Here is a 24,302-nt window from a genome sequence, read left to right on the forward strand (position 1 = left end):
GTCGGCCTTGAAATACATCCACAGGTACACCTCCAATTAACTAAAATGATGGCAATTAGCCTATCAGAAGCTTCTGAAGCCATGACATCACTTTCTGGAATTTTCCAGGGTGTTTTAAGGCACAGCCAATTTAGTGTATGTAAACTTCTGACCCACTGGAATTGTGATACAGTGAATTATAAGTGAAATAATTTGTCTGTAAACAATTGTTGGAAAAATTACTTGTGTCCTGCGCAAAGTAGATTCCTAACCGACTTGCCAAAACTATAGTTTGTTAACAAGACATTTGTGAGGTGGTTCTAGTGACTCCAACCTAAGTGTATGTAAACTCCCGACTTCAACTGTATGTAACAGTATCAACTATGTAACAGCTTTGTAACAGTATCAACTATGTAACAGCTTTGTAACAGTATCAACTATGTATCAACTATGTATCACCTATGTAACAGTGTCAACTATGTATCAACTATGTATCAACTATGTAACAATATCAACTATGTATCAACTATGTAACAGTATCAACTATGTATCAACTATGTATCAACTATGTAACAGTATCAACTATGTATCAACTATGTAACAATATCAACTATGTAACAGTATCAACTATGTATCAACTATGTATCAACTATGTATCAACTATGTATCAACTATGTAATAGTATAAACTATGTATCAACTATGCATCAACTATGTAACAGTATCAACTATGTATCAACAATGTATCAACTATGTATCAACTATGTAACAGTATCAACTATGTATCAACTATGTATCACCTTTGTAACAATATCAACTATGTATCAACTATGTAACAGTATCAACTATGTATCAACTATGTATCAACTATGTAACAGTATCAACTATGTATCAACTATGTAACAATATCAACTATGTAACAGTATCAACTATGTATCAACAATGTATCAACTATGTATCAACTATGTATCAACTATGTATCAACTATGTAATAGTATAAACTATGTATCAACTATGCATCAACTATGTAACAGTATCAACTATGTATCAACAATGTATCAACTATGTATCAACTATGTAACAGTATCAACTATGTATCAACTATGTATCAACTATGAAACAGCTAGGTATCAACAGCTATGTTTCAGTATCAACTTCTGAGTGGCGCAGCGGTCTAAGGCACTACATCTCAGTGCAAGAGGCTTCACTACATTCCCTGGTTCAGTTCCAGGCTGTATCACATCCAGCTATGATTGGGAGTCCCTTCGGGCGGCGCACAATTGGCCCAGGTTTGGCCGGGGTAGGACGTCATTGTAAATAAGAATTTGTTCTTAACTGACTTTCCTAGTTAAATAGAAACGATGTAACAGCTAGGTATCAACAGCTATGTATCTGCCATGCATTAGATATTTAGCTATAATCTATGCATCAGCTATGTATCAGTTATGTATCAAGCCACAGAGAGACAAACTGATCCTCAGGTCAATAGAGACACCGCTTTGGCACCTCTCAGTCTGGAGAGAGAGTATGATCCCTTATCTTAACAACCCTAATGTGAGAGAGGATGAGCTAGGATATGCATATCACTGGAGAGGTGAGGTGTTGGATATCTGAGGAATTAAAATGAAGCGCCTGTTTCATCAGCTTGCCAAGGGCATTTGATGTGTTAATAGAAAGCTTAAACCAGCCAAACACACCAACAAAGGAAAATAATTAGACTTATGTTGTTTACCTGAAATATACAATTCACCATGCAAGCTGGAAATAAAACTAGTTCACGTTGATTTGCTAATCAACCTAAGATCATAAAGATGGCAAGATTTTCTTATGCTTATCCCTTATTCTGATTAAAGGGGCCATCATCACATGTTAGAAATCTCCTTTAGAGTTGAGAAGTATATACAAGAAAATAAAATAAAACATACAAGAATATACAAAGCAGAGATATGATTATTACGTGTCACTCCTTAATATTTCATCATTCAAAATTGATAATACAAAAAGTTATGAGTGTTAGAAAATGTAACACACACACTCACAAAGTCATGGCAAAGAACTATGTCTCATATTTTGGCTTCACTAACCTCAATGAACTAGCCAGTAGCTAAACACTCATAATATTACAATTGCAATACATTCAGAAGGGTCAGATTTAGAGTTTATGCTGAGGTTATGAGATGAGACGGGAATGTTACCTTCTGACCTGTTCTTCATTGCATCTGTCAGTTCTGTCAGTGCCACAGAGGTGTCTCCTCAATCACCATGCTTCCTTTCAAAAACAGAATGAAATCAGTCAGTAGAGAGTCAACTACTCGAGTAGTTTTAATTCTACCCATTCTCCTTTTTTTATTACCAAATGTGGCTCTACTGTGGAATGCGGGCATTATGTTATATTATATATATTATACTCACTGTAGAAATTAATAAGAACCATTGGTTGTGTTGCTGTGAGACACGCTGTGTGTGTGTGTGTGTGTGTGTGTGTGTGTGTGTGTGTGTGTGTGTGTGTGTGTGTGTGTGTGTGTGTGTGTGTGTGTGTGTGTGTGTGTGTGTGTGTGTGTGTGTGTGTGTGTGTGTGTGTGTGTATTCTGGCCATGTTTTAGGTCTCATCATCACAGCTCTACACCTATGAGGGAAGGGGATAAATGTGACTCTCTTCTGTGGGAACATTCTCTTATGACCAGTTCCACAACCACTGCAATCCACACTCCCGGGGTGGGAAAGGTAGAGGTGCCAAATAGCACCTCAGGCCCAGAAACACAGCTAAGACCACAAAAACACAATGTTATTTCTGTGCACAGGGTTTATGAATATGGAAAAGGAGTTAGAGGTTGTTTATGATAAAATTACTCTTTCCAAAAGTTATCATTAGAGCCCAGTTTCAAGTTTTGTATACAGACAATTACTATCGACTAGTTTTCACCCACATGTGTGATATCACATTGAGACATCCCCAGACAATTATTTATTTTTGCATTCAGTGACTAATTCAATTGCTGCATAGAAAGTCACCCATCACCTTGATCTTGGCAGAGCCAATCTCTTCAGAACAACGACTCACCATAAATTGTGATACGACATTTAATGTACTCAGCATGAAGGGAGAAAAAACAACAATATGGTTGGCAAATAATAATCAAAACAGCTATATTCCCTCTGTTTCCCAAGGCAGTGTAGGAGTTGTCTGCCTGTCTAAACAGAGGAGAGGTGTGAACTTCACACATTACAGCTGGCACACTTCTTTAACCAGTGAGGGCTGCTGAGAGCCATGGGACTATTGGTCATTGAGAATGATAAGATTCTGCTGAAGGCCGGCAATGTGTTGTGTAGATATAGGATAGTATTTGGGTTTTTATATTTATTTGCATAATCTCCATTCCAAAACACAAATATAATAATTATAACTGTTTTTAACAGTTCCCACCCACTGGGCACAGACGTCAGTTCAACGTCTAGTTTTGATTTACATTTGGTTGCGTTTCACTGTGAAATCAACAACAAAAAATGTAAGTTGGTTGAAAAAAAAAGACTTTTTGCAAATCCAATCAGTTTTCCACATTGATTCAGCGTCATCACATTGCTTTTTTTATGGTGTGGAAACAACCTTCAGTCAACCAGTTTTTGTCCTCTGTGCATATTCAAAAGCTGCCCAAAATTGTAATAATCAATACATTCCTATCCGATACTGCCCAATTTAGTGAATTGTTCAAAACAATAATCTCTCCCACCATGAATTCTTGAACTTGATGCAGATTTCATTCTAATCTGCCTGCCACCTAACACCTGGCTGTAGGATGGTGTTTCCCAGGGACCCCGTAAGTCTAGTGTGATCTGTACTTGGGCACTTTGAAGTCCAGGCACCCTGAAGGTGCCATATCACACCTGCCTGTAGGATAAATTGGGGAGCAGCTCTGGGGTCCTCCAGTACTCCTCACAACCTCTCCAAGGACAGACAGACTGAAGATATTCATAGGTCAGAAAACACTGCAGTAATGGATTCCGTTGATTTCTCTAAACTCTTGTTTCTCCAGGCTGGAGAGCATCTGCTGGACAGTGATGGCTTTCTGAAGCCGAGCTGTCCCAGCTCCGACTCTGGTTATTACAGTGCCTGTAGTAGCCTGTCACCTGCCTCCTCCATTGACTCCTTCTGCCTCTCTCCCCCTTGTTTACAGTGGGGAGGTGGTCAGGAGAAGGACGATTCCAACGCTTCAGACTGCATCAGCCATGTTGCCAAAAGAAAGAGGATAGAAAAACTCCCAGCTCAGGAGAAGAGGTCTAGGTCCAAGTTCCCTGGGAAGAAGCGGGAGAGCGCCAGCGAGAGGGAGAAGCTGAGGATGAGAGACCTGACCAAAGCCCTCAACCACCTCAGGACCTACCTGCCCCCCTCTGTGGCTCCGACTGGACAGACTCTGACCAAGATCGAGACCCTGCGCCTCACCATCAGGTACATCTCCCACCTTTCAGCCCAGCTAGAGCTCAGCGAGAAGGAGCCATGCCTGAAAAGAGAGATGGAAACCACACCACGCCAGTATATGCCACAATGTCCTCAGGGAAGCTCCATGTCTGGACAATGGTATCAGGAGAGACTACAGGGGAACATCCAGAGCAATGATCAATACTGTCTGCCACTGGTCACATCATGTACCAACAACACAGAGCCACAACCAGACTACCTGACGTCAGCAGTCTCCTATCAGGACATGACCTTATATCCGGTAAATATGCCTCTATATCACCTCTATAATAGTGTCTGTAATCTTCTTATTGATATTATCCAATAGCAAACCATTGCTTCTGTTGAGAAAGAGCAATTTATAAAGCAGATCGTTTGTATCCCATGTCCTCTTTGAATTCTACATTTTGTCTGAAACTAATAAGAATGTACTCTCTTCTACAGAGGTACAACCAGGTGTTCCAAAGTGACATCAAGTCAATTGATATGGCCTACTACCAATAATGAGTGAAGAGGTGAACACACCTGAAGATACAGTGCCTAGATCAGAGACATTATGGACACAAACATTTACCTAAATATCTATTTATAAACTGTGATACTGACAATTGTTGATTGTTTCAATGAAAGTGATGATATGTATGTAGCTATTTATGAGATTATATTTTTCTAAATCTAATTTATGTGTGTCTTGGATCCTATTTTTAATAAAAACAGACAATAATATTGCTGTGTATTTTATTAATTGAATAACTAAACAAACTCGAACATGTTTTGGCCTTCAGTAAGCATAATTACAATTTATGAAATTTATCCATTGACTGATGAATATGATGAATAGTTCAAATGTGGCTGAGATTAGTAAACAGGCCTACAACATTGTTTGTTTCGACTTTGTAAACGAGTGATATACCTTGAACCTTGATGCAAATGCTTGATGATGAGGATAAAACATCTGATAAAGTTAACTCTAACACATTAGGCCACCAATCCCGTGCAAGGACTAACCTAAGGTAGGCTAATTCTGCACAAATATTATGCCATTTGTAATCGTATAGTATCCCTGAATCATCCTGCATCGCCAAACAACCTTCGCGCTCAGCTCACCTCAGCCTTGCCCAATCTATTAAAAAAAAAAAAAAAACATTACTGTAGCCAAATATTCGATGAAAATGCTTTGCCTTCATCCTGCTTTCTCAATAGATTGTTTTATTTAGGACATACAGTGGGGAGAACAAGTATTTGATACACTGCCGATTTTGCAGGTTTTCCTACTTACAAAGCATGTAGAGGTCTGTAATTTTTATCATAGGTACACTTCAACTGTGAGAGACGGAATCTAAAACAAAAATCCAGAAAATCACATTGTATGATTTTTAACTAATTCCTTTGCATTTTATTGCATGACATAAGTATTTGATACATCAGAAAAGCAGAACTTAATATTTGGTACAGAAACCTTTGTTTGCAATTACAGATATCATACGTTTCCTGTAGTTCTTGACCAGGTTTGCACACACTGCAGCAGGGATTTTGGCCCACTCCTCCATACAGACCTTCTCCAGATCCTTCAGGTTTCGGGGCTGTCGCTGGGCAATACGGAATTTCAGCTCCCTCCAAAGATTTTCTATTGGATTCAGGTCTGGAGACTGGCTAGACCACTACAGGACCTTGAGATGCTTCGTACGGAGCCACTCCTTAGTTGCCCTGGCTGTGTGTTTCGGGTCGTTGTCATGCTGGAAGACCCAGCCACGACCCATCTTCAATGCTCTTACTGAGGGAAGGAGGTTGTTGGCCAAGATCTCGCGATACATGGCCCCATCCATCCTCCCCTCAATACGGTGCAGTCGTCCTGTCCCCTTTGCAGAAAAGCAGCCCCAAAGAATGATGTTTCCACCTCCATGCTTCACGTTTGGGATGGGTTCTTGGGGTTGTACTCATCCTTCTTCTTCCTCCAAACACAGCGAGTGGAGTTTAGACCAAAAAGTTATATTTTTGTCTCATCAGACCACATGACCTTCTCCCATTCCTCCTCTGGATCATCCAGATGGTCATTGGCAAACTTCAGACGGGCCTGGACATGCGCTGGCTTGAGCAGGGGGACCTTGCGTGCGCTGCAGGATTTTAATCCATGACGGCGTAGTGTGTTACTAATGGTTTTCTTTGAGACTGTGGTCCCAGCTCTCTTCAGGTCATTGACCAGGTCCTGCCGTGTAGTTCTGGGCTGATCCCTCACCTTCCTCATGATCATTGATGCCCCACGAGGTGATATCTTGCATGGAGCCCCAGACCGAGGGTGATTGACCGTCATCTTGAACTTCTTCCATTTTCTAATAATTGCGCCAACAGTTGTTGCCTTCTCACCAAGCTGCTTGCCTATTGTCCTGTAGCCCATCCCAGCCTTGTGCAGGTCTACAATTTTATCCCTGATGTCCTTACACAGCTCTCTGGTCTTGGCCATTGTGGAGAGGTTGGAGTCTGTTTGATTGAGCGTGTGGACAGGTGTCTTTTATACAGGTAACGAGTTCAAACAGGTGCAGTTAATACAGGTAATGAGTGGAGAACAGGAGGGCTTCTTAAAGAAAAACTAACAGGTCTGTGAGAGCCGGAATTCTTACTGGTTGGTAGGTGATCAAATACTTATGTCATGCAATAAAATGCAAATTAATTACTTAAAAATCATACAATGTGATTTTCTGGATTTTTGTTTTAGATTCCGTCTCTCACAGTTGAAGTGTACCTATGATAAAAATTACAGACCTCTACATGCTTTGTAAGTAGGAAAACCTGCAAAATCGGCAGTGTATCAAATACTTGTTCTCCCCACTGTATATGATTTTCATTGCAAACCAGAGATGAGATCTTTGCCAGCTGGGATCCCATGTGGTGCAGTGGTCTAAGGCACTGCATCTCAGTGCAATGAGTCATTACAGTAGCTGGTTCAAGCCCAAGCTGCATCACATCCGGTTGTGCTTGGGAGGCGCACAATTGGCCCAACCTCGTCCGGGTTTGGCGGTCATTGTAAATAACAATGTGTTCTTAACTGACTTGCCTAGTTATTTAAAGGTTGAATCATTTTTTAAATGAGAGATGCTTTTTTTATACAGTAGGCCATATTCCTATTGTATCCGACAAAAAAAAAGGCGCCCGGTAAGATGAAAATAAACTTGAGTTAACTATTGACAGATCTGCATATTAGGCTACAGCAGGTCGCATAAACCTAACGTAGCAGTCGCAAAAGAAAACGCCTGACCCTAGTTTTTGGTTTTCAGCGGAAAAGGAACCTAGGTTGAATTAGCTGTATCCCTGAAAAACGAATACATCCGGTTGTTGGAAACTAATTGTAACTGCGTTTCTTCCTCAAGCGTTGAAGACGGAACGAAGCTGACGTATCACTAGACGTTGGAGAGCGCCGCCTTATGGCACTCCCCATCACGGCCGGATGTGATACAGCCTAACATCAATAGCTATACAAAATATATACAATAGTATCTAGTCATGGTACAAAAGTCAAATTTGCTATATTATTCTATCACTCCCCTCACAACCTTTTTAGTATGTGTATGTAAAATGTTAAAAGGCCTAACTAATAACTTTGTGTACTGGATGGTAGATCAAACACATATTCAATCTTCCTTACACAGGGGTGTTAATTGAACCATCATAGGACTTGTAAGGGTTTCAGAGGATTATCAGGGGCTGGAAGTTGAGCTAATTGACAATAAACTTCATTTCTTCCTGGCCTGAGTAAACAAATGAGACCTATAAGCCCAGCAAAAGCCCTCTTTTGTTATTCATTCGGGTACAGACAGCACCATGTTTACTCAAATGAGTAGCTTTTTCTGGGTGAAATATCTTCGTTTCAGATTCCACAAGACTGATCTACAGTAGCCTACATTAATCCAATATCAAGATGGCAGTCATGAGGTATGTTTTTCTGTGCACAGCCATTATATACTGTAAATTGCTTGTAGAGTAAACCTTAAAGAAGGGGTGGGTGGTCAGACTAGGCAGGTGAAGCTTAAATCCCTGCATGTGCTGTGGGTGAGTCAAGGTGACAGCTAGTCCCCCTGCTGTCCATGTGTCCTGATTCCCAGACAGTCAGTGGCAGAATGTCACACTCTGCATCTGTCTCTTTCCCATCTACTTGCTCTTGCCAACACTTTGAAGGCCATTAACATGACAGCTTGACAACCGTTTTGTAATGGACAGGTTGATTGTTTTTCAACAAAATAGCATACAATAGAAATTATTTATCTGAAACTCTAAAATAATAGAAGTTCATAGACACTCATAACATTATTGTGCTCTGGGAAATTGCAGTATGGTCCACAGAGAAAATGATGGTATATTGACTAAATGTTATCACCAGGAAGTTGCTGACCTTACCCCAACTGATTTCTGATTTAAAAGCCCAGTGCAGTCAAAAACGTGATTTCCCTGTGTTTTATATATCTTTCCACACTATGACGTTGGAATAATTCTGTGAAATTGTGAAAATTATGACAATGCCCTTTTAGTGTAAGAGCTGTTTAATAAAAAGACCGCCTGAAACTTCTGCCTGTTTTGGTGGGAGGCGGTACATTAGTTAACAGACCAATTAGAGAGTTACAAACCTCCCTGCCAACAGCTAGTTTTCAGTATTCCCATCACCACTCCGAGCACTCTGTCAGTCCTAGCAAAATTCTTGCTTGGGAAATTGCTCTTATTTTTGACCATTTTAATTGAAAACAATCACAGCAACGTACTTAATTGTGACCCAGAAATGATTTGTTATTTAGATAAAAACTACTGCATTAGATGTTTAACATACAATTAAAACCCAGCAAATAATCCAAGCACTTTGTCTGCCATAGTAAAATAACATATTTAAGTCTGTTGGACAACCAAAGCATTGAGGAGTTTTTAGGCAATCTCACTCAAAAACCAGTCCCACACTTTCTTCTTGTTCTCATCCACCCATTTGATATTGGCTGTAGTTCTCTCAATGGCCTGCTCCAAAGCCAAGGTCCCTGAGCCAAAACCAATCTTAGAGTTGTCCTCCTTGAATTTCTGGAGCTGACATCATGAAAAACAAAATTACATTTTAGTCTTAGTAACTATTCCCCAGGTCATTGGTGTGAATGAGAATGTGTTCTCAATCAACTTACCTGGTAAAATAAGGGTTGAATTAAATAAATACAAATGTAGTCAGTATAATTCTTAATAAAGTAAGCTATTTATTAACAGTACAGCTAAAGAAAGTACTGTATACCCAGTCATTGAAACACTTCAATTAAAACATTACCTGCTCAAGTTCAGCTTTAGTTGAGAATCTCATTGTCACACCACTTATAAGATTGGCAAATGAGAAGGATCCAACACCATACCTAGGAAATATGACAATTACAAGTTAATAATGTCCATACACAAACCAAGTATACACTGAGTGTACAAAACATTAAGAACACCTGCTCTTTCCATGACATAGACTGACGAGGTGAAAACTATGATCCCTTATTGATGTCACTTGTTAAATCCACTCCAATCAGTGCAGATGAAGGGGAGGAGACAAGTTATAGAAGGATTTTTAAGACTTCAGACAACTGAGACATGGGTTGTGTATGTGTGCCATTCAGAGGGTGAATGGGCAAGACAAAATATGTAAGTGCCTTTGAACGGGGTTTGTTAGTAGGTGCCAGGTGCACCGGTTTGTGTCAAGAACTGCAACACTGCTGGGTTTTTCACGCTCAACAGTTTTGTGTGTGTATCAAGAATGGTCCACCACCCAAAGGGCATCCAGCCAACTTCAAACAACTGGGACACATTGGAGTCAACATGGGCCAGCATCCCTGTGGAACGCTTTGGACACCTTGTAGAGTCCATACCCAGACGAAATGAGGCTGTTCTGAGGGCAAAATAAGGGGCAACTCAATATTAGGAAGGTGTTCCTAATGTTTTGTATACACCCTGTATTTGATTTACTGATATAAGTGCCTTTTGGGGGTACAACTTACTGTGTGAACATGTACTCCCAGTTCTGTGTCACAAAGTCCCAAGCCAATGTTTGGCCTTCAACATTACTGGAGATGTACACGATGACAGACGTTGCATCCTGCTTACGGATTTTGTCTGAATCCAAAGTGTATCTCAGGTACCTGAATTGAGTCCATAGAGTATTGATACGTTTAGACAGATTGTTATAATTGACTGTATTTGTCAATATGAAGACAATGGAAAGCAAAAACAACAGTTCAATATGATACAGTGCATTCGGAAAGTATTCAGACCCCTTGACTTTTTCCAAATTTTGTTACAATACAGCCTTATTCTAAAATGGATTAAATAAATACAATTCCTCAGCAATCTACACACAATAGCCCATAATGACAAGGCGAAAACATTTTTTATTTTTTTTTACAACTTGATTGGAGTCCACCTCTGGTAAAGTCAATTGATTTGACATGATTAGGAAAGGCGCACACATCTGTCTATATAACATCTCACAGTTCACAGTGCATGTCAGAGCAAAAGCCAAGCCATGAGGTCTAACCAGAGCCCAGACTTGAACCCGATCGAACATCTCTGAAGAGACCTGAAAATAGCTGTGCAGTGACGCTCCCCATCCAACCTGACAGAGCTTGAGAGGATCTGCAGAGAATAATGGGAGAAACTCCCCAAATACAAGTGTGCCAAGCTTGTAGCATCATACCGAAGAAGACTCGAGGCTGTAATCGCTGCCAAAAGTGCTTCAAAAAAGTACTGAGTAAAGCATCTGAATACTTATGTAAATGTGATATTTTTATTTTGAATACATTTGCAAACATTTCTAAAAAAAACAATTTTGGCTTTGTCATTGTAGGGTTTTGTGTGTTGATTGATGAGGGGAAATAAACATTTAATCAATTTTAGAATAAGGATGTAACGTAACAAAATGTTGAAAGAATCAAGTGGTCTGAATACTTTCCGAATGCACCGTATGTCTAATAGTATCCTCACAAAATAACCAGATGTAACCTACTTATTCAGAAGTTCATGGTCCTTAGTACATGCCAGAGATGACATCAGTTTGTCTGCATTGCTGGCAATAGTGGCAGTCTTGAACATGTTCCAACCAAAATCCCACTCTGCAGCCCCGCCTGCTGCAATGGCACTGCAGTACACTGTCATCCTCAAATTAGGATGTATCCTGGTATCAAATGTTTTACATTGTTGTTACAGGGTAGTATTCTTTGTTGTTGAAAACCACACAAAAATTCCAGATATACGGTAGTATAGGCTAAATTATTGATACCAGACACTTCCTATAGTTCATAAATTAATGGATAACCAATATGAACTCACAGATTGTTGTCAGGGTCAGCCATCCATTGACTGAACCAGCTTTTAGTCAGATTCTGACACTCAACCAGTCCACTGCTACAGGCAATCCTAATGGCATTCACCTGGTTGTACCTGGAAGTGAAAGGTATTCCTTGTTATTATAAAGCCTTATACTCCTTTCAGACCACATCAAATACACCATATCAATGCTCTGGGTCATTCCACTCACTGCTCATTATGCCCATCAGGAACCTTACTCCAGTCTGCAGTAATAGTCTTGAAGTGTTGAAAAAGGGGTGTCACTAGATTCCTCACATAATGCTATGACAAGGACAGAGAATAAGATGCTACGTATGTATTAAAGTGAGATCAGTATATCTATATAAGTCTCGAAATATCTCATGTGTAATTGTCACCAATTAAATGACATTCTACCTGCATAGTCCCATAGACCTCAGTGCGATCAAACATGAGGTAAAAATAATCCAAGTTGTTCAGAGCCGACTCCCACGGTATATATTCAATTTCTTTGGAGAGGTATTTTGTCGTTTTCAGAGCTAATGTTGTGGTAATGAACTTTGCCCTGTGTAGGAAATAAGGTTTAGAAATACAATCACCAAAATATGATGCACACAACACTTTGTGACATTGTGGTGGTTCAAAAACGTCGAAACTCCAACCTTGCTAGATTAAAAGCATCATCCACAAGTTGTGCCCTGTTGATAACTGGTATGACCTGGAAGAAAATAAATCAGACTCTTATCAATGTTTTATTGAAGCAAAATAACAGTAACATGTGATGAGTCAGTTTTTCATTTTACCTGGTGATTGGTGCTCAGTTGGACGATGAGACGCTGCCAGTTGCCACGGTCATAGTTAACCCTGTAGTATCCAGTCACATTGATGTTTGCTAGTACCCAGTGACCACTTTTCAATTTATTGTTTAGTGCTGGGGGAGGAAATGAATTCATGACAGTGAAGCTACGGAGAGTACATCAAATCTGCATGTTATTTCATAGGACTATTTTATGTGTTCATATTCGTCCACAGTTTTCTACAGACGGCACTAGTTAAGAGGTTTTCTGTATCCGTACCCTCTTTCTCAAGCAGCCATATCTCTTTCTGAAGCACTCCTGCTTCCATCCATTTGATTGGTACTATCCACTCGTACCTAGGCACCAAAATGAACTGGGCTTTTTTATTATATTATATATAATATTCTTCATATGTAATACATAAAAATGCAATGACCAATCATTACATATACAGTGCTTTCGGAAAGTATTCAAACCCCTTGACTTTTTTTTAGGTTACAGCCTTATTCTAAAATGTGTTTTTCTCCCTCATCAATCTACACACAATATATCATAATGATGAAGCAAAAATGAAATATCATATTTACAGAAGTATTCAGACCCTTTACTCAGTACTTTGTTGAAGAACCTTTGGCAGCGATTACAGCCTCAAGTCTTCTTGGGTATGATGCTACAAGCTTGGCACAATGGTATTTGGGGAGATTCTCCCATTTTTCTGCACAGATCCTCTAAAGCTCTGTCAGGTTGGATGGGGAGCGTTGCTGCACAGCTATTTCCAGGTCTCCCCAAAGATGTTCGATCGGGTTCAAGTCTGAGCTATGGCTGGGCCACTCAAGGACATTCAGAGACTTGTCCTGAAGCCACTCCTGCGTTGTCTTGGCTGTGTGCTTAGGGTCGTCCTGTTGGAAGGTGAACCTTTGCCCCAGTCTGAGGTCCTGAGCGCTCTGGAGCAGGTTTTCATCAAGAATCTCTCTTTACTTTAATCCGTTCATCTTTGCCTCAATCCTGACTAGTCTCCCAGTCCCTGCCGCTGAAAAACATCCCCACGGCATGATGCTGCCACCACCATGCTTCACCGTAGGGATGGTGCCAGGTTTCCTCCAGACGTGACGCTTGGCATTCAGGTTTCATCAGACCAGAGAATCTTGTTTCTCATGGTCTGAGAGTCTTTAGGTGCCTTTTGGCAAACTCCAAGTGGGCTGTCATGTGCCTTTTACTGAGAAGTGGCTTCTGTCTGGCCACTCTACCATAAAGGCCTGATTGGTGGAGTGCTGCAGGGATGGTTGTCCTTCTGGAAGGTTTTCACATCTCCACAGAGGAACTCTAAAGCTTTGTCAGAGTGACCATCGCCTTCTTGGTTACCTCCCTGACCAAGGCCCATCAACACTGCTTGCTCAATTTGGCCGTGTTGCCAGCTCTAGAAAGAGTCTTGGTGGTTCCAAACTTCTTCCATTTAAGAATGATAGATGATACTGTGTTCTTGGGGACCTTCAATGCTGCATAAATGTTTTGGTTCCCTTTCCCAGACCTGTGCCTCGACACAATCCTGTCTCGTAGCTCTACGGACAATTCATTCGACCTCATGGCTTGGTTTTTGCTCTGACATGCACTGTCAACTGTGAGACCTTATATAGACAGGTGTGTACCTTTACAAATAATGTCTAATCAATTGAGTTTACCACAGGTGGACTCCAATCAATTTGTAGAAACAGCTCAAGGATGATCAATGGAAGCAGGATGCACCTGAGCTCAATTTTGAGTCTCATAGCAAAGGGTCTGAATATTTATGTAAATAAGTTATTTCTTTTTTTTGTGTTCTATACATTTAACCAACATTTCTAAAAACCTGTTTTTCCTTTGTTATTATGGGGTATTGTGTGTAGATTTCTGAGGAAATTGTTTTATTTAATCCATTTTAGAATAAAGCTGTAACATAACAAACTATGGAAAAAGTCAAGTGGTCTGAATACTTTCTGAAGGCACTGTATGTCTCTCCAGACCAGTCAGACGTACTTGAAGTCAGATGGTGGTACACTCCCCACGGAATCAGGGTCCAGTAAGAAGTGCTGCTGGGTGATCAGTCCAGTGGCTGTGTTTATGGTGACCACTGGAAAGCCCATCTGAAGGACCCAGCGGTTCATGATGTCATGCACTGTACCAGGAAGTTCCATGTCACTGGCGTCTACTGCCTAGAGAGGGAGACACACAGGAGAACGATTAGAGATAGTATTATGTTCCCTGAACCATAGGAGGGCAGCATTTTCATAAAACTACAATTCAGAAGTCCACATTCTCATTGATATGACTGTAAATAGAATGTGAGCTCGGTCAGTATCATTTGCTGCTATAAAGGCACACATAATATCCAGGCTGTATCACATCTGGCCGTGACTGGGAGTCCCGTAGGGTGGCGCACAATTGGCCCAGCGTCGCCGGGTTTGGCCGAGGTAAGCCATCATTGTAAATAAGAATTTGTTCTTAACTGACTTGCCTTGTTAAATAAATAAATACATATTCGCCACATTCTGACGGAATGTGTAGTACTGCCACAGATGAATCATTAATTCCAACAGTACAAAGTAACTAGCTGAAAATAGGACTAGCCAATGCACGCTATTGATTGTTTCTAAGGGACTTACTCGTTGTAGATGATCCCAAAGGTCTGTCCCCACTGTGTTGTTGTAGGCAAAGTGATTCAGGTAGCTCTAGAGAAAAATATGTATTCTGCACTTAGAACCATTAATCATAGGCAATATATTCTACAGTTAATAATGAGAAATTGACTTCCAAGGGATCTACTCACTTGTTTTCCTCTCACACACTACACAAACAGCTCTCCTTAATGCTTAACATAACTATGATAAATGTGTATCATATCAAGAGAAGATCCTGGGCTGTAGCAGTGCCTTGGGACAGTAAGAAATACATACACTTAGTCCTTGGACGAAGACTGGTTCAGTTAGAAAATCTGACAGCATTCTCAACACTGATGCCCCCTGTAGAGAGAGTACAAATGGCTGAAAACTAAAATGCTTTCAAAACAGAAATAATTAAACAGAAATTGAAGAGTATAGGTTGTAGAACACTATCATTCACAACACTACATTAACACATTTATTTTATTTAACCTTTATTTAAAAAAAAAATGTATTCGCACCCCTTTAATTTTTCTACATTTGTTGTGTTACAGCCTGAATTATTTTTTGTGTGATTTTTTTGTGACTGGCAAAAGTCAGATGGTGGTACACTCCCACATATTCAGAGTCCAGTAGGAAATGCTTGTGTGTGTGTGTTTATGGTGACCACTGGGAAGCCCATCTGAAGGACCCAGTGGATCATGATGTCATGCACTGTACCAGGAAGTTCCATGCCACTGGCATCTACTGCATAAATCCACAATGTCAAAGTGGAATTATGTTTTCAGAATTTTTTCAATTCAATTAAAAATGAAAAGCTGAAATGTCTTGAGTAAATAATAATTCAACCCCTTTGTCATGGTAAGCCTAAATAAGTTCAGGAGTAAAAATGTGCTTAACAAGTCACATAATAAGTTGCATCCACTCACTCTGTGTGTGGTAATAGTGTTTAACATGATTTTTGAATGACTACCTCAACTCTGTACCCCACACATGCAAATATCGTGCATTCAGAAAGTATTCAGACGCCTGGACTTTTTCCACATTTTGTTACATTACAGCCTTATTCTAAAATGGATTTAAAAAATAATAATTCTCCTCAATCTACACACAATACCCCATAAGGACAAAGCAAAAACAGGTTTTAGAAATTTTAGCAAATGTATTAAAAATAGAAAACAGAAATATCACATTTACATAATTATTCAGACTCTTTACTCAGTACTTTGTTGAAGAACCTTTGGCAGTGATTACAGACTCGAGTCTTCTTTGGTATGATGCTAAAAGCTTGGCACACTGGTATTTGGGGGAGTTTCTCCCATTCTTCTCTGCAGATCCTCTCAAGCACTGTCAGGTTGGAAGGGGAGCGTTGCTGCACAGCTATTTTCAGGTCTCTCCAGAGATGTTAGATCGGGTTCTGGCTGTGCCACTCAAGGACATTCAGAGACTTGTCCCGAAGCCACTCCTGTGTTGTCTTGGCTGTGTGCTTAGGGTCGTTGTCCTGTTGGAAGGTGAACCTTCGCCCCAGTCTGAGGTCCTGAGCGCTCGGGAGCACGTTTTCATCAAGGATCTCTCAACTTTGCTCCGTTCATCTTTCCCTCGATCCTGACTAGTCTCCCAGTCCCTGCCTCTGAAAAACATCCCCACAGCATGATGCTGCCACCACCATGCTTCACCGTAGTGATGGTGCCAGGTTTCCACCAGACGTGACGCTTGTCATTCAGGCCAAAGAGTTCAATCTTAGTTTCATCAGACCAGAGAATCTTGTTTCTCATGGTCTGAGAGTCCTTTAGGTGCCTTTTGGCAAATTCCAAGCGGGCTGTCATGTGCCTGTTACTGAGGAGTGGCTTCCGTCTGGCCACTCTACCATAACAGCCTGATTGGTGGAGTGCTGCAGAGATGGTTGTCCTTCTGGAAGGTTCTCCCATCTTCACAGAGGAGCTCTGGAGCTCTGTCAGAGTGACTATCGAGTTCTTAGTCACCTCCCTGACCAAGGCCCTTCTACCCCGATTGGTCAGTTTGGCCAGGCGGCCAGCTCTAGGAAGTGTCTTGGTGGTTACAAACTTCTTCCATTTAAGAATGATGGAGGCCACTGTGTTCTTGGGGATCTTAAATACTGCAGACATTTTTTGGTACCTTTCCCCAGATCTGTGCCTCGACACAATCCTGTCTCGGAGTTCTACGGACAATTCCTTTGACCTCATGGCTTGTTATTTGCTCTGACAACTGTGGGATCTTATATAGACATGCTAACCTTTCCAAATCATGTCCAATCAATTGAATTTACCACAGGTGGACTCCAATCAAATTCTAGAAACATCTCAAGGATGATCAATGGAAACAGGATGCACCTGAGCTCAATTTTGAGTCTCATAACGAAGGGTCTGAATACTTATGTAAATAAGGTATTTCTGTTTTTTATAAATTTGCAAACATTCTAAAAACCTGTTTTCGCTTAGTTTAAAAAAATAAATAAAAATTAAATATCCATTATAGAATAAGGCTGTAGCGTAACAAAATGTGGAAAAAGGGAAGGGGTCTGAATACTTTCCGAATGCACTGTATCTGTAAGGTCCCTCAGTTGAGCAGTGAATTTCAAACACAGGTTCAACCACAAAGACCAATACCTTGCAAAGAAGGGTAACTATTGGTAGATGGGTAAAAAATAGCAGACATTGAATATTCCTTTGAGCATGGTGAAGTTATTAATTACACTTTGGATGGTGTATCAATACACCCAGTCACTACAAAGATACAGGTGTCCATCCTAACTCAGTTGGCCAATGGTGACGTTAAAACAGTTTCAGCGTTTAATGGCTGTGATAGGAGAAAACTGCGAATGGATCAATAACATTGTAGTTACTCCACAATACTAACCTAAATAACAAAGTGAAAAGAAGGAAGCCTGTACAGAATACAAATATTCTAAAACATGCCACCTGTTTGCAACAAGGCACTAAAGTAATACTGCAAAAAATGTGACAAGGCATTTCACATTTTGTCCTGATTAGAACGTGCTGTGTTTGGGGCAAATCCAATACCACACATTACTGACTACCACTCTTCATATTTTCAAGCATACTGGTGGCTGCATCATGCTAAGGGTATGCTTGTAATCGTTAATGACTGATAGGTTTTTCAGGATAAAAAAGAAACGTAATGGAGCTAAACACAGGCAAAATCCTAAAGGAAAACCTGGTTTCGTCTGCTTTCCACCAGAAACTGGGAGATGAATAAACATTTCATCAGGACAATAATCTAAAACACAAGGCCAAATCTACACTGGAGTTGCTTACCAAGAAGACAGGGAATGTTCCTGAGTGGCAGAGATACAGTTTTGACTTAAATCTACTTGAAAATCTATGGAAAGATGGTTATCTAGCAATTTCCAACAGCCAATGTGACAGAGCTTGAAGAAATTTGGAAAGAATAATGTGCAAATGTTGCACAATCCAGGTGTGGAAACTCTTAGAGACTAACCAAGAAAGACTCACAGCTGTAATCTCTGATTTTCACTTTGTCATTATGGGGTATTGTGTGTAGATGGGTGAGAGTTTTTTAATGTAATTCATTTTGAATTCAGGCTCGAACACAAAATGTGGATTAAGTAAAGTGGTATGAACACTTTTCTGAGGGCACTGTACATTAATGTTTTGACTGAGTTCGTATTGTCTTATGTTTACCTTGCTGTAAGAGATGACATCAAACTGTTCACTGATTTGCTCAGGCTTCTGGATGTCATCGTCTTTGGAGGACAGGGGGTGAGAGGAAGCCAGGGCATCCACTGCAAACACCCTGTGCACATCATCAAGAACTATGAGATCTTTCTGTGGAGGAGAAAGATAGGGCTGTAGTATACTGTACATGTTGTGACTTTCAGTGACTGCTTGTACACAGAAAGGTAGATTACTAGTCACATTTGGCACCACTATCACCTTTTTATCAAATGCTAACGGGAGTGGATGGATGTGTGTCTTGTCTTAATGGGAAACCTTACCACGTTCCAAGTGGATTCAGCGTAATCAGCCCCAAGATATGACACGTAGGATGCAAAGCCCTCATTCAGCCAGACTTCATTCCACCATCTCAGAGTCACTAGATTTCCAAACCACTGACAAAAAGAAAGACCATGACAGATAAAAATGAAATTAATGTTTGAATTCATCTTTTTAAGAACGAGCAATGATAGTCTGATTCCCTGGACTGTATCCTACCATGTGTGCAAGTTCATGTGCAATGATGGTGGCTGTTCTCTCCTTGTTTCCATTGGAGGATGTTAAAGGATCGTAAAGCAGATTTGTTTCCCTGTAGGTAACTAGTCCCCAATTCTCCATGGCCCCAAAATAGAAGTCCGGAAGGGCAATCTGGTCTATACAGGGATGTTTGAAAAGAAATTCAAAAATTATTTTATTTTCCAAAACAAATCATGATGATATCATTTGCAAATCATGTGGTCAATTTAAAATCTTACCTGATTTGGAGAGAGGGTAGGTGGTATTGTAATAAACCTCAAAAAAGGACAGGATTGGTCCTGTTAGATTGAGCGCATATTCTCCATGTCCTTTACTGATGGCTTTTCTACGAGCCCAGATCCGAATCTGCGCGGACAGGCCAGGAGATTTATTCCATTCACAACTTACTGATGTAAACACTTACAGTACACTTTGTACTGCAAACACCCACCCAACATGGACAAGAACCATCACTGGTTAGATTACTGTTGAGAAAGTACACAATACATCCACAGACTCAACAAGAGCGTACCTTGTATGATTGTTGTTACTGCAGTTGAAATTATGCAAAAATTGAGTTGATTTCATTACCAGAATATCTCCCTCCTGAGCGCTGATAAATGAATAGTCACAGACAATCAGGGCCAGTAGGTAGGTTGACATGCTCTTGGTTGGCTCAAATCTGGTCTGTGTGACAGCCTCTGTGTATACGGTGGTGTTAACTATTTTTAAAGAAGATCAGAAACAGATTGTCAGGACAATATGATCCCTTGAAAGAAGGGCTGTCAAATGGTTTCAGTATAAACAGTAACATAATACAGTATTTAGTTTAAAGGTGCAATATGAAGAAATCACTCCGCCATTTCCTGGTTGCTAAAATTTGAATAGTTTGCCGAATTTCAGTTTATGTGACGAACAAGCAATGCATAGTGTAGAGAATCATTGCACCATCTAAACCGCTGTGAAATATATTTTCATTAACCAAAAATATTAGATTTTCAGCTGTTTGAAGCTGGTGTACAAAACCGAAAGTAAAAGACGCAAAAATGAAATTTAAGATTGGAAGCATAGAAACAGCACGCATAGAACATATCTACAGCTTTTTAGACCTGCTTTCATAACTTATATTTCTATGTGAATTTGGTCAGGTCGCCCAAAAAGTTACATTTTGCAGCTTTAAATACTTTGATTCCTGGAAACTAGGGCTATGTTTGGATGCATATAGCCGTTTCAACTAACCTTGCTCCTTGCCGTTTGACAGGGCCACAGTCCCACGGGGATGGAGGAGTGTGATGTGGAAGACGGCTTTCCTCGCAGGCTCATCAAAACAGGGGAAAGTTTTCCTGGTGTGAGTAGGGTGCATCTGAGAGGTAGCCACAACCCTGTGAAGGACAAACATAGTTTGATTATTACTGAGTCTGTGCATGGAAAAATCAAGAGTATAAGGTGTACCACCATTGAGGTTATACCATTTAGACATACATTCATATTGAAGACAAGATTCATGATATGCATAATATTACGTAGCTGAGTATCTGTGTATTGTTGTTCAAAGGTTGGTAAACAAACAGCGTCTGGGACATTTTAAAGGGAAGACTAATCACTCACTCCTCTAAAGCTACTTCCTGTTTGACTGTGGGAGAAAAACTTCAGGTTCCTGTTTTTCAGTGGAGACCCACCTCTTGATTTGTACATATTTACGATACACAATTTTGCTGAATGTAAATGATTAGAAACGATTGAGTTTATTTAACCTATTAGAGTTTTCAATGCAGTATGACACTCAGTGCTGAAAAGTTTTGTGAGAAATGGAAGAAAATATTAAACATTTAAGTCATGTAGCAGATGCTCTTATCCAGAGTGACTTACAGGAGGGGAGGGGAGGGGGGGTTACTAAGCTATATGGAATTGTTTTAAGAAAGTCATACCAAGGATCATTTAGCTATTTGATTATGAATGTTAAGACCCCTTGAAGTATCAATTTATTTTTGGCCTTACTGCTATTAGCCCATAGAAACACATTGAATAACAGATAACAGTCCCAAAAAATATCAAAAGGAAGTTTGTTCTGAAGTGTCTCTCCTATATCTGAGAGACGTGAGATAGATCAGGAAACATTTGTTTGTTTTTTACATGTATTTAACCCCATATTTTTGGCATTAAACAGTCTCAATATATACAGTGCCTTCGGAAAGTACTCAGACCCTTTGACTTTTTCCACATTTTACAGCCTTATTTAAAATAATAATAATAATTTAAAAAAATGTAATACTCAGCAATCTACACACAACACCCCATAATGATAAAGTGAAAAACTGTTTTGTACAACTGTAAAACAAATGTTTTAAAAATAAAAACAGATAAACCTTATTTACATAAGTATTCAGACCGTTTGCTATGAGACTCAAAATTGAGCTCAGGTGCATCTGGTTTCCATTGATCATCCATGAGATGTTTCTACAACCTGATTGGACATGATTTGGAAAGGCACACACCTGTCTATACAAGGTCCCACAGTTGACAGTTCATGTCAGAGCAAAAACCAAGCCATGAGGTCAAAGGAATTGTCCGTAGAGCTCCAAGACAGGATTGTGTCGAGGCACATATCTGGAGAAGGGTACCAAAAAATGTCTGCTGCATTGAAGGTCTCCAAGAACACAGTGGCCTCCATCATTCTTAAATGGAAGAAGTTTAGAACCACCAAGACTCTTCCTAGAGCTGGCAGCCCGGCCAAATTGAGCAATCGGGGGAGAAGGACCTTGGTCAGGGAGGTGACCAAGAACCTGATGGTCACTCTGACAGAGCTCTAGAGTTCCGCTGTGGAGATGGGAGAACCTTCCAGAAGGACAACCATCTCTACAGCACTCCACCAATCAGGCCTTTATGGTAGATTGGCAAGACGGAAGCCACTCCTCAGTAAAAGGCCCACTTGGAGTTTGCCAAGTCACCTTAAGACTCTCAGACCATGAGAAACAAGATTCTTTGGTCTGATGAAACCAAGATGGAATTATTTGGCCTGAATGCCAAGCGTCACATCTGGAGGAAACTGGCACCATCCCTACAGTGAAGCATGTATTTTTAATACTTTCGCAAAAATTTATAAAAACCTGTTTTTGCTTTGTCATTATGGGGTATTGTGTGTTTATTGTGTGTGTAAAAAACGATTTAATCAATTTTAGAATAAGGCTGTAACGCAACAAAATGTGGAAAAAGTCAAGGGGTCTGAATACTTTTCGAAGACACTGTACTTCCATTCATTTTTTCAGACCTTCAGATGAGTCTTGTGAGGCCTGTGGGCAACCTAGAGCAAAACAACTGACATGTCACCTTTGCACAGAGGGGTCATATTAATGTGTAGCCCAAACGGTTTGGACGCTACAGACAGAAGTTGGCAGACCGGTTGTACCGACTCCTGATACTTGTGGAGGTCGTAGAGCAAAACAGAGAACACCATCGTGTTCGAGAGAGTCTCGGCTTTCCATAGATGGGTCATAATAGTTTGTAGGCCAAACCAGACGCTACAGACAATTTTGTGAGAAGACCGATTTCCGGGATGTCTCATGGTCTGACAAGCACCGTTCTAACTCTGTCACCTTTCACCACATATTTTATTTTTATTTTACCTGTATTTAACTAGGCAAGTCAGTTAAGAACAAATTCTTATTTACAATGACGGCCTAGGAACAGTGAGTTAACTGCCTTGTTCAGGGGCAGAACGACAGATTTTTAACTTGTCAGCTCGGGATTCAATTCAGCAACCTTTTGGTTACTAGTCCAACGCTCTAACCACTAGGCTACCTGCCGCCCCAATGCAGAAGATGCAGAAGTGCGACATAGATGGATGCGGTCGATTGAGACAAAAATGCAAAAATTTCTATAGCTTAAACTGACAGATTTTTATGTTGATTGTTGTATTATGCTAATGAGATTTTCGTGCAGGCGCAGACATCAACCTTAGGGGTTTAAGTGTCTTGCTCAAGAGCACATCGGCATACATTTAATCTAGTTGGCCCCGGGATTAGAAACCAGTGACCTTTCGGTTACTGGCCCAACACTCTGACCCACTAGGCTACCTGCTGCTATTATCATAATGAAGATTCAATTGACTCACTTTTTAACTCCATCTTCTTCATATTCACTCCTATAGAAACCTGCTAGGTCATCAGCCAGCTCCCCAACAAACACTGTGTCCAGCTGGTAGGATTCTCCAACAGCTAACTTGCCATTCAGTTCCAATACCAGGAACTGAGTTGTTGGCTGTAGCCAGGATTTCTTTATGGTTGGTGCGGGTGTGCTACCGAGAGCAGACAGTTTAGCCAGATGGTCATCACCCCACTTGGTGTAGTTCAGCTTGTTGGAGTGTATGAGGATCAGGTCTGTCTCCTTCACACATTGGAAGACCACATAGGATTTCCCTGTGAAGATGTAGAGGCCTTGTGCGTTGACGGTGAGTCGAGGCCACAGGGTTAGGTTGTAGTGGTCAGGCTTCAGGGTGTCTGGGAGACGGTACTTGTCCCATGGAGCGACGACCTCTACGCTCTCTGTCAGTGCAATAGCCCACAATGTAACGATGGTCGCCACAGAGAGAACTCCCAGCACAATGCAGAGAATAAAGAACTTGCTGATTTTGCAGGATTTCTCCATGTCCTAGAGGAGTCTCAGCACGCACTCAGTGAGAGGGCTGAGCTGATACCAGTGCTTCCCTTCAAAATGAATGGATGATCTATTTAGTAGTAGCTTTTGTGGATGGGGAGTTGCTGAAAGAAGATGATAAGAGAGAAAAATGGGCGGTAATAACTTTTTATTGTGTTGTTCCATAAGCAACTGGCATTTTTACACATTCATCGATCACCATTTCAGGGATGACCAGGGTTTGGTAGGTTATT

The 24,302-nt window shown here is 40.5% G+C and overlaps 2 protein-coding genes across 2 annotated transcripts; one reads left to right on the forward strand and one right to left on the reverse strand.

The window, feature by feature from the left end:
- The first annotated feature begins 3,935 nt into the window (after nt 1-3,935).
- Nucleotides 3,936-4,935, forward strand: LOC139530951 (mesoderm posterior protein 1-like). Its single transcript, XM_071327754.1, has 2 exons — nt 3,936-4,693; nt 4,876-4,935. Exons 1-2 carry the CDS (start codon nt 3,971-3,973, stop codon nt 4,933-4,935), a joined length of 783 nt encoding a protein of 260 aa, XP_071183855.1. The 5' UTR covers nt 3,936-3,970.
- A 3,812-nt stretch (nt 4,936-8,747) lies between these two features.
- On the reverse strand, nt 8,748-24,061 carry LOC139530137 (aminopeptidase N-like). The gene is made up of 20 exons (XM_071326266.1): nt 23,528-24,061; nt 20,656-20,798; nt 20,008-20,138; nt 19,656-19,782; nt 19,399-19,553; nt 19,182-19,295; nt 18,868-19,011; nt 15,479-15,544; nt 15,188-15,253; nt 14,562-14,737; nt 12,828-12,904; nt 12,555-12,682; nt 12,414-12,469; nt 12,169-12,316; nt 11,963-12,054; nt 11,755-11,865; nt 11,432-11,599; nt 10,428-10,568; nt 9,719-9,800; nt 8,748-9,489 (listed from the first exon to the last, which is right to left on the reverse strand). Exons 1-20 carry the CDS (start codon nt 24,058-24,060, stop codon nt 9,337-9,339), a joined length of 2,811 nt encoding a protein of 936 aa, XP_071182367.1. The 5' UTR covers nt 24,061; the 3' UTR covers nt 8,748-9,336.
- Nucleotides 24,062-24,302: the final 241 nt, after the last annotated feature.

This window comes from Salvelinus alpinus, chromosome 9 (assembly GCF_045679555.1).
Source record: "Salvelinus alpinus chromosome 9, SLU_Salpinus.1, whole genome shotgun sequence".
Taxonomy (NCBI): domain Eukaryota; kingdom Metazoa; phylum Chordata; class Actinopteri; order Salmoniformes; family Salmonidae; genus Salvelinus; species Salvelinus alpinus.

Coding starts and splice junctions, on each gene's coding strand:
- LOC139530137 (XM_071326266.1), bottom strand. CDS start 24,060: ATGGAGAAATCCTGCAAAATCAGCAAGTTCTTTATTCTCTGCATTGTG. Junction 11,866..11,962: donor CCTGATGGGCATAATGAGCA/GTGAGTGGAATG, acceptor TTTCACTTCCAG/GTACAACCAGGTGAATGCCA. Junction 10,569..11,431: donor GACCATGAACTTCTGAATAA/GTAGGTTACATC, acceptor GACTCAATTCAG/GTACCTGAGATACACTTTGG.
- LOC139530951 (XM_071327754.1), top strand. CDS start 3,971: ATGGATTCCGTTGATTTCTCTAAACTCTTGTTTCTCCAGGCTGGAGAG. Junction 4,694..4,875: donor AGGACATGACCTTATATCCG/GTAAATATGCCT, acceptor TCTCTTCTACAG/AGGTACAACCAGGTGTTCCA.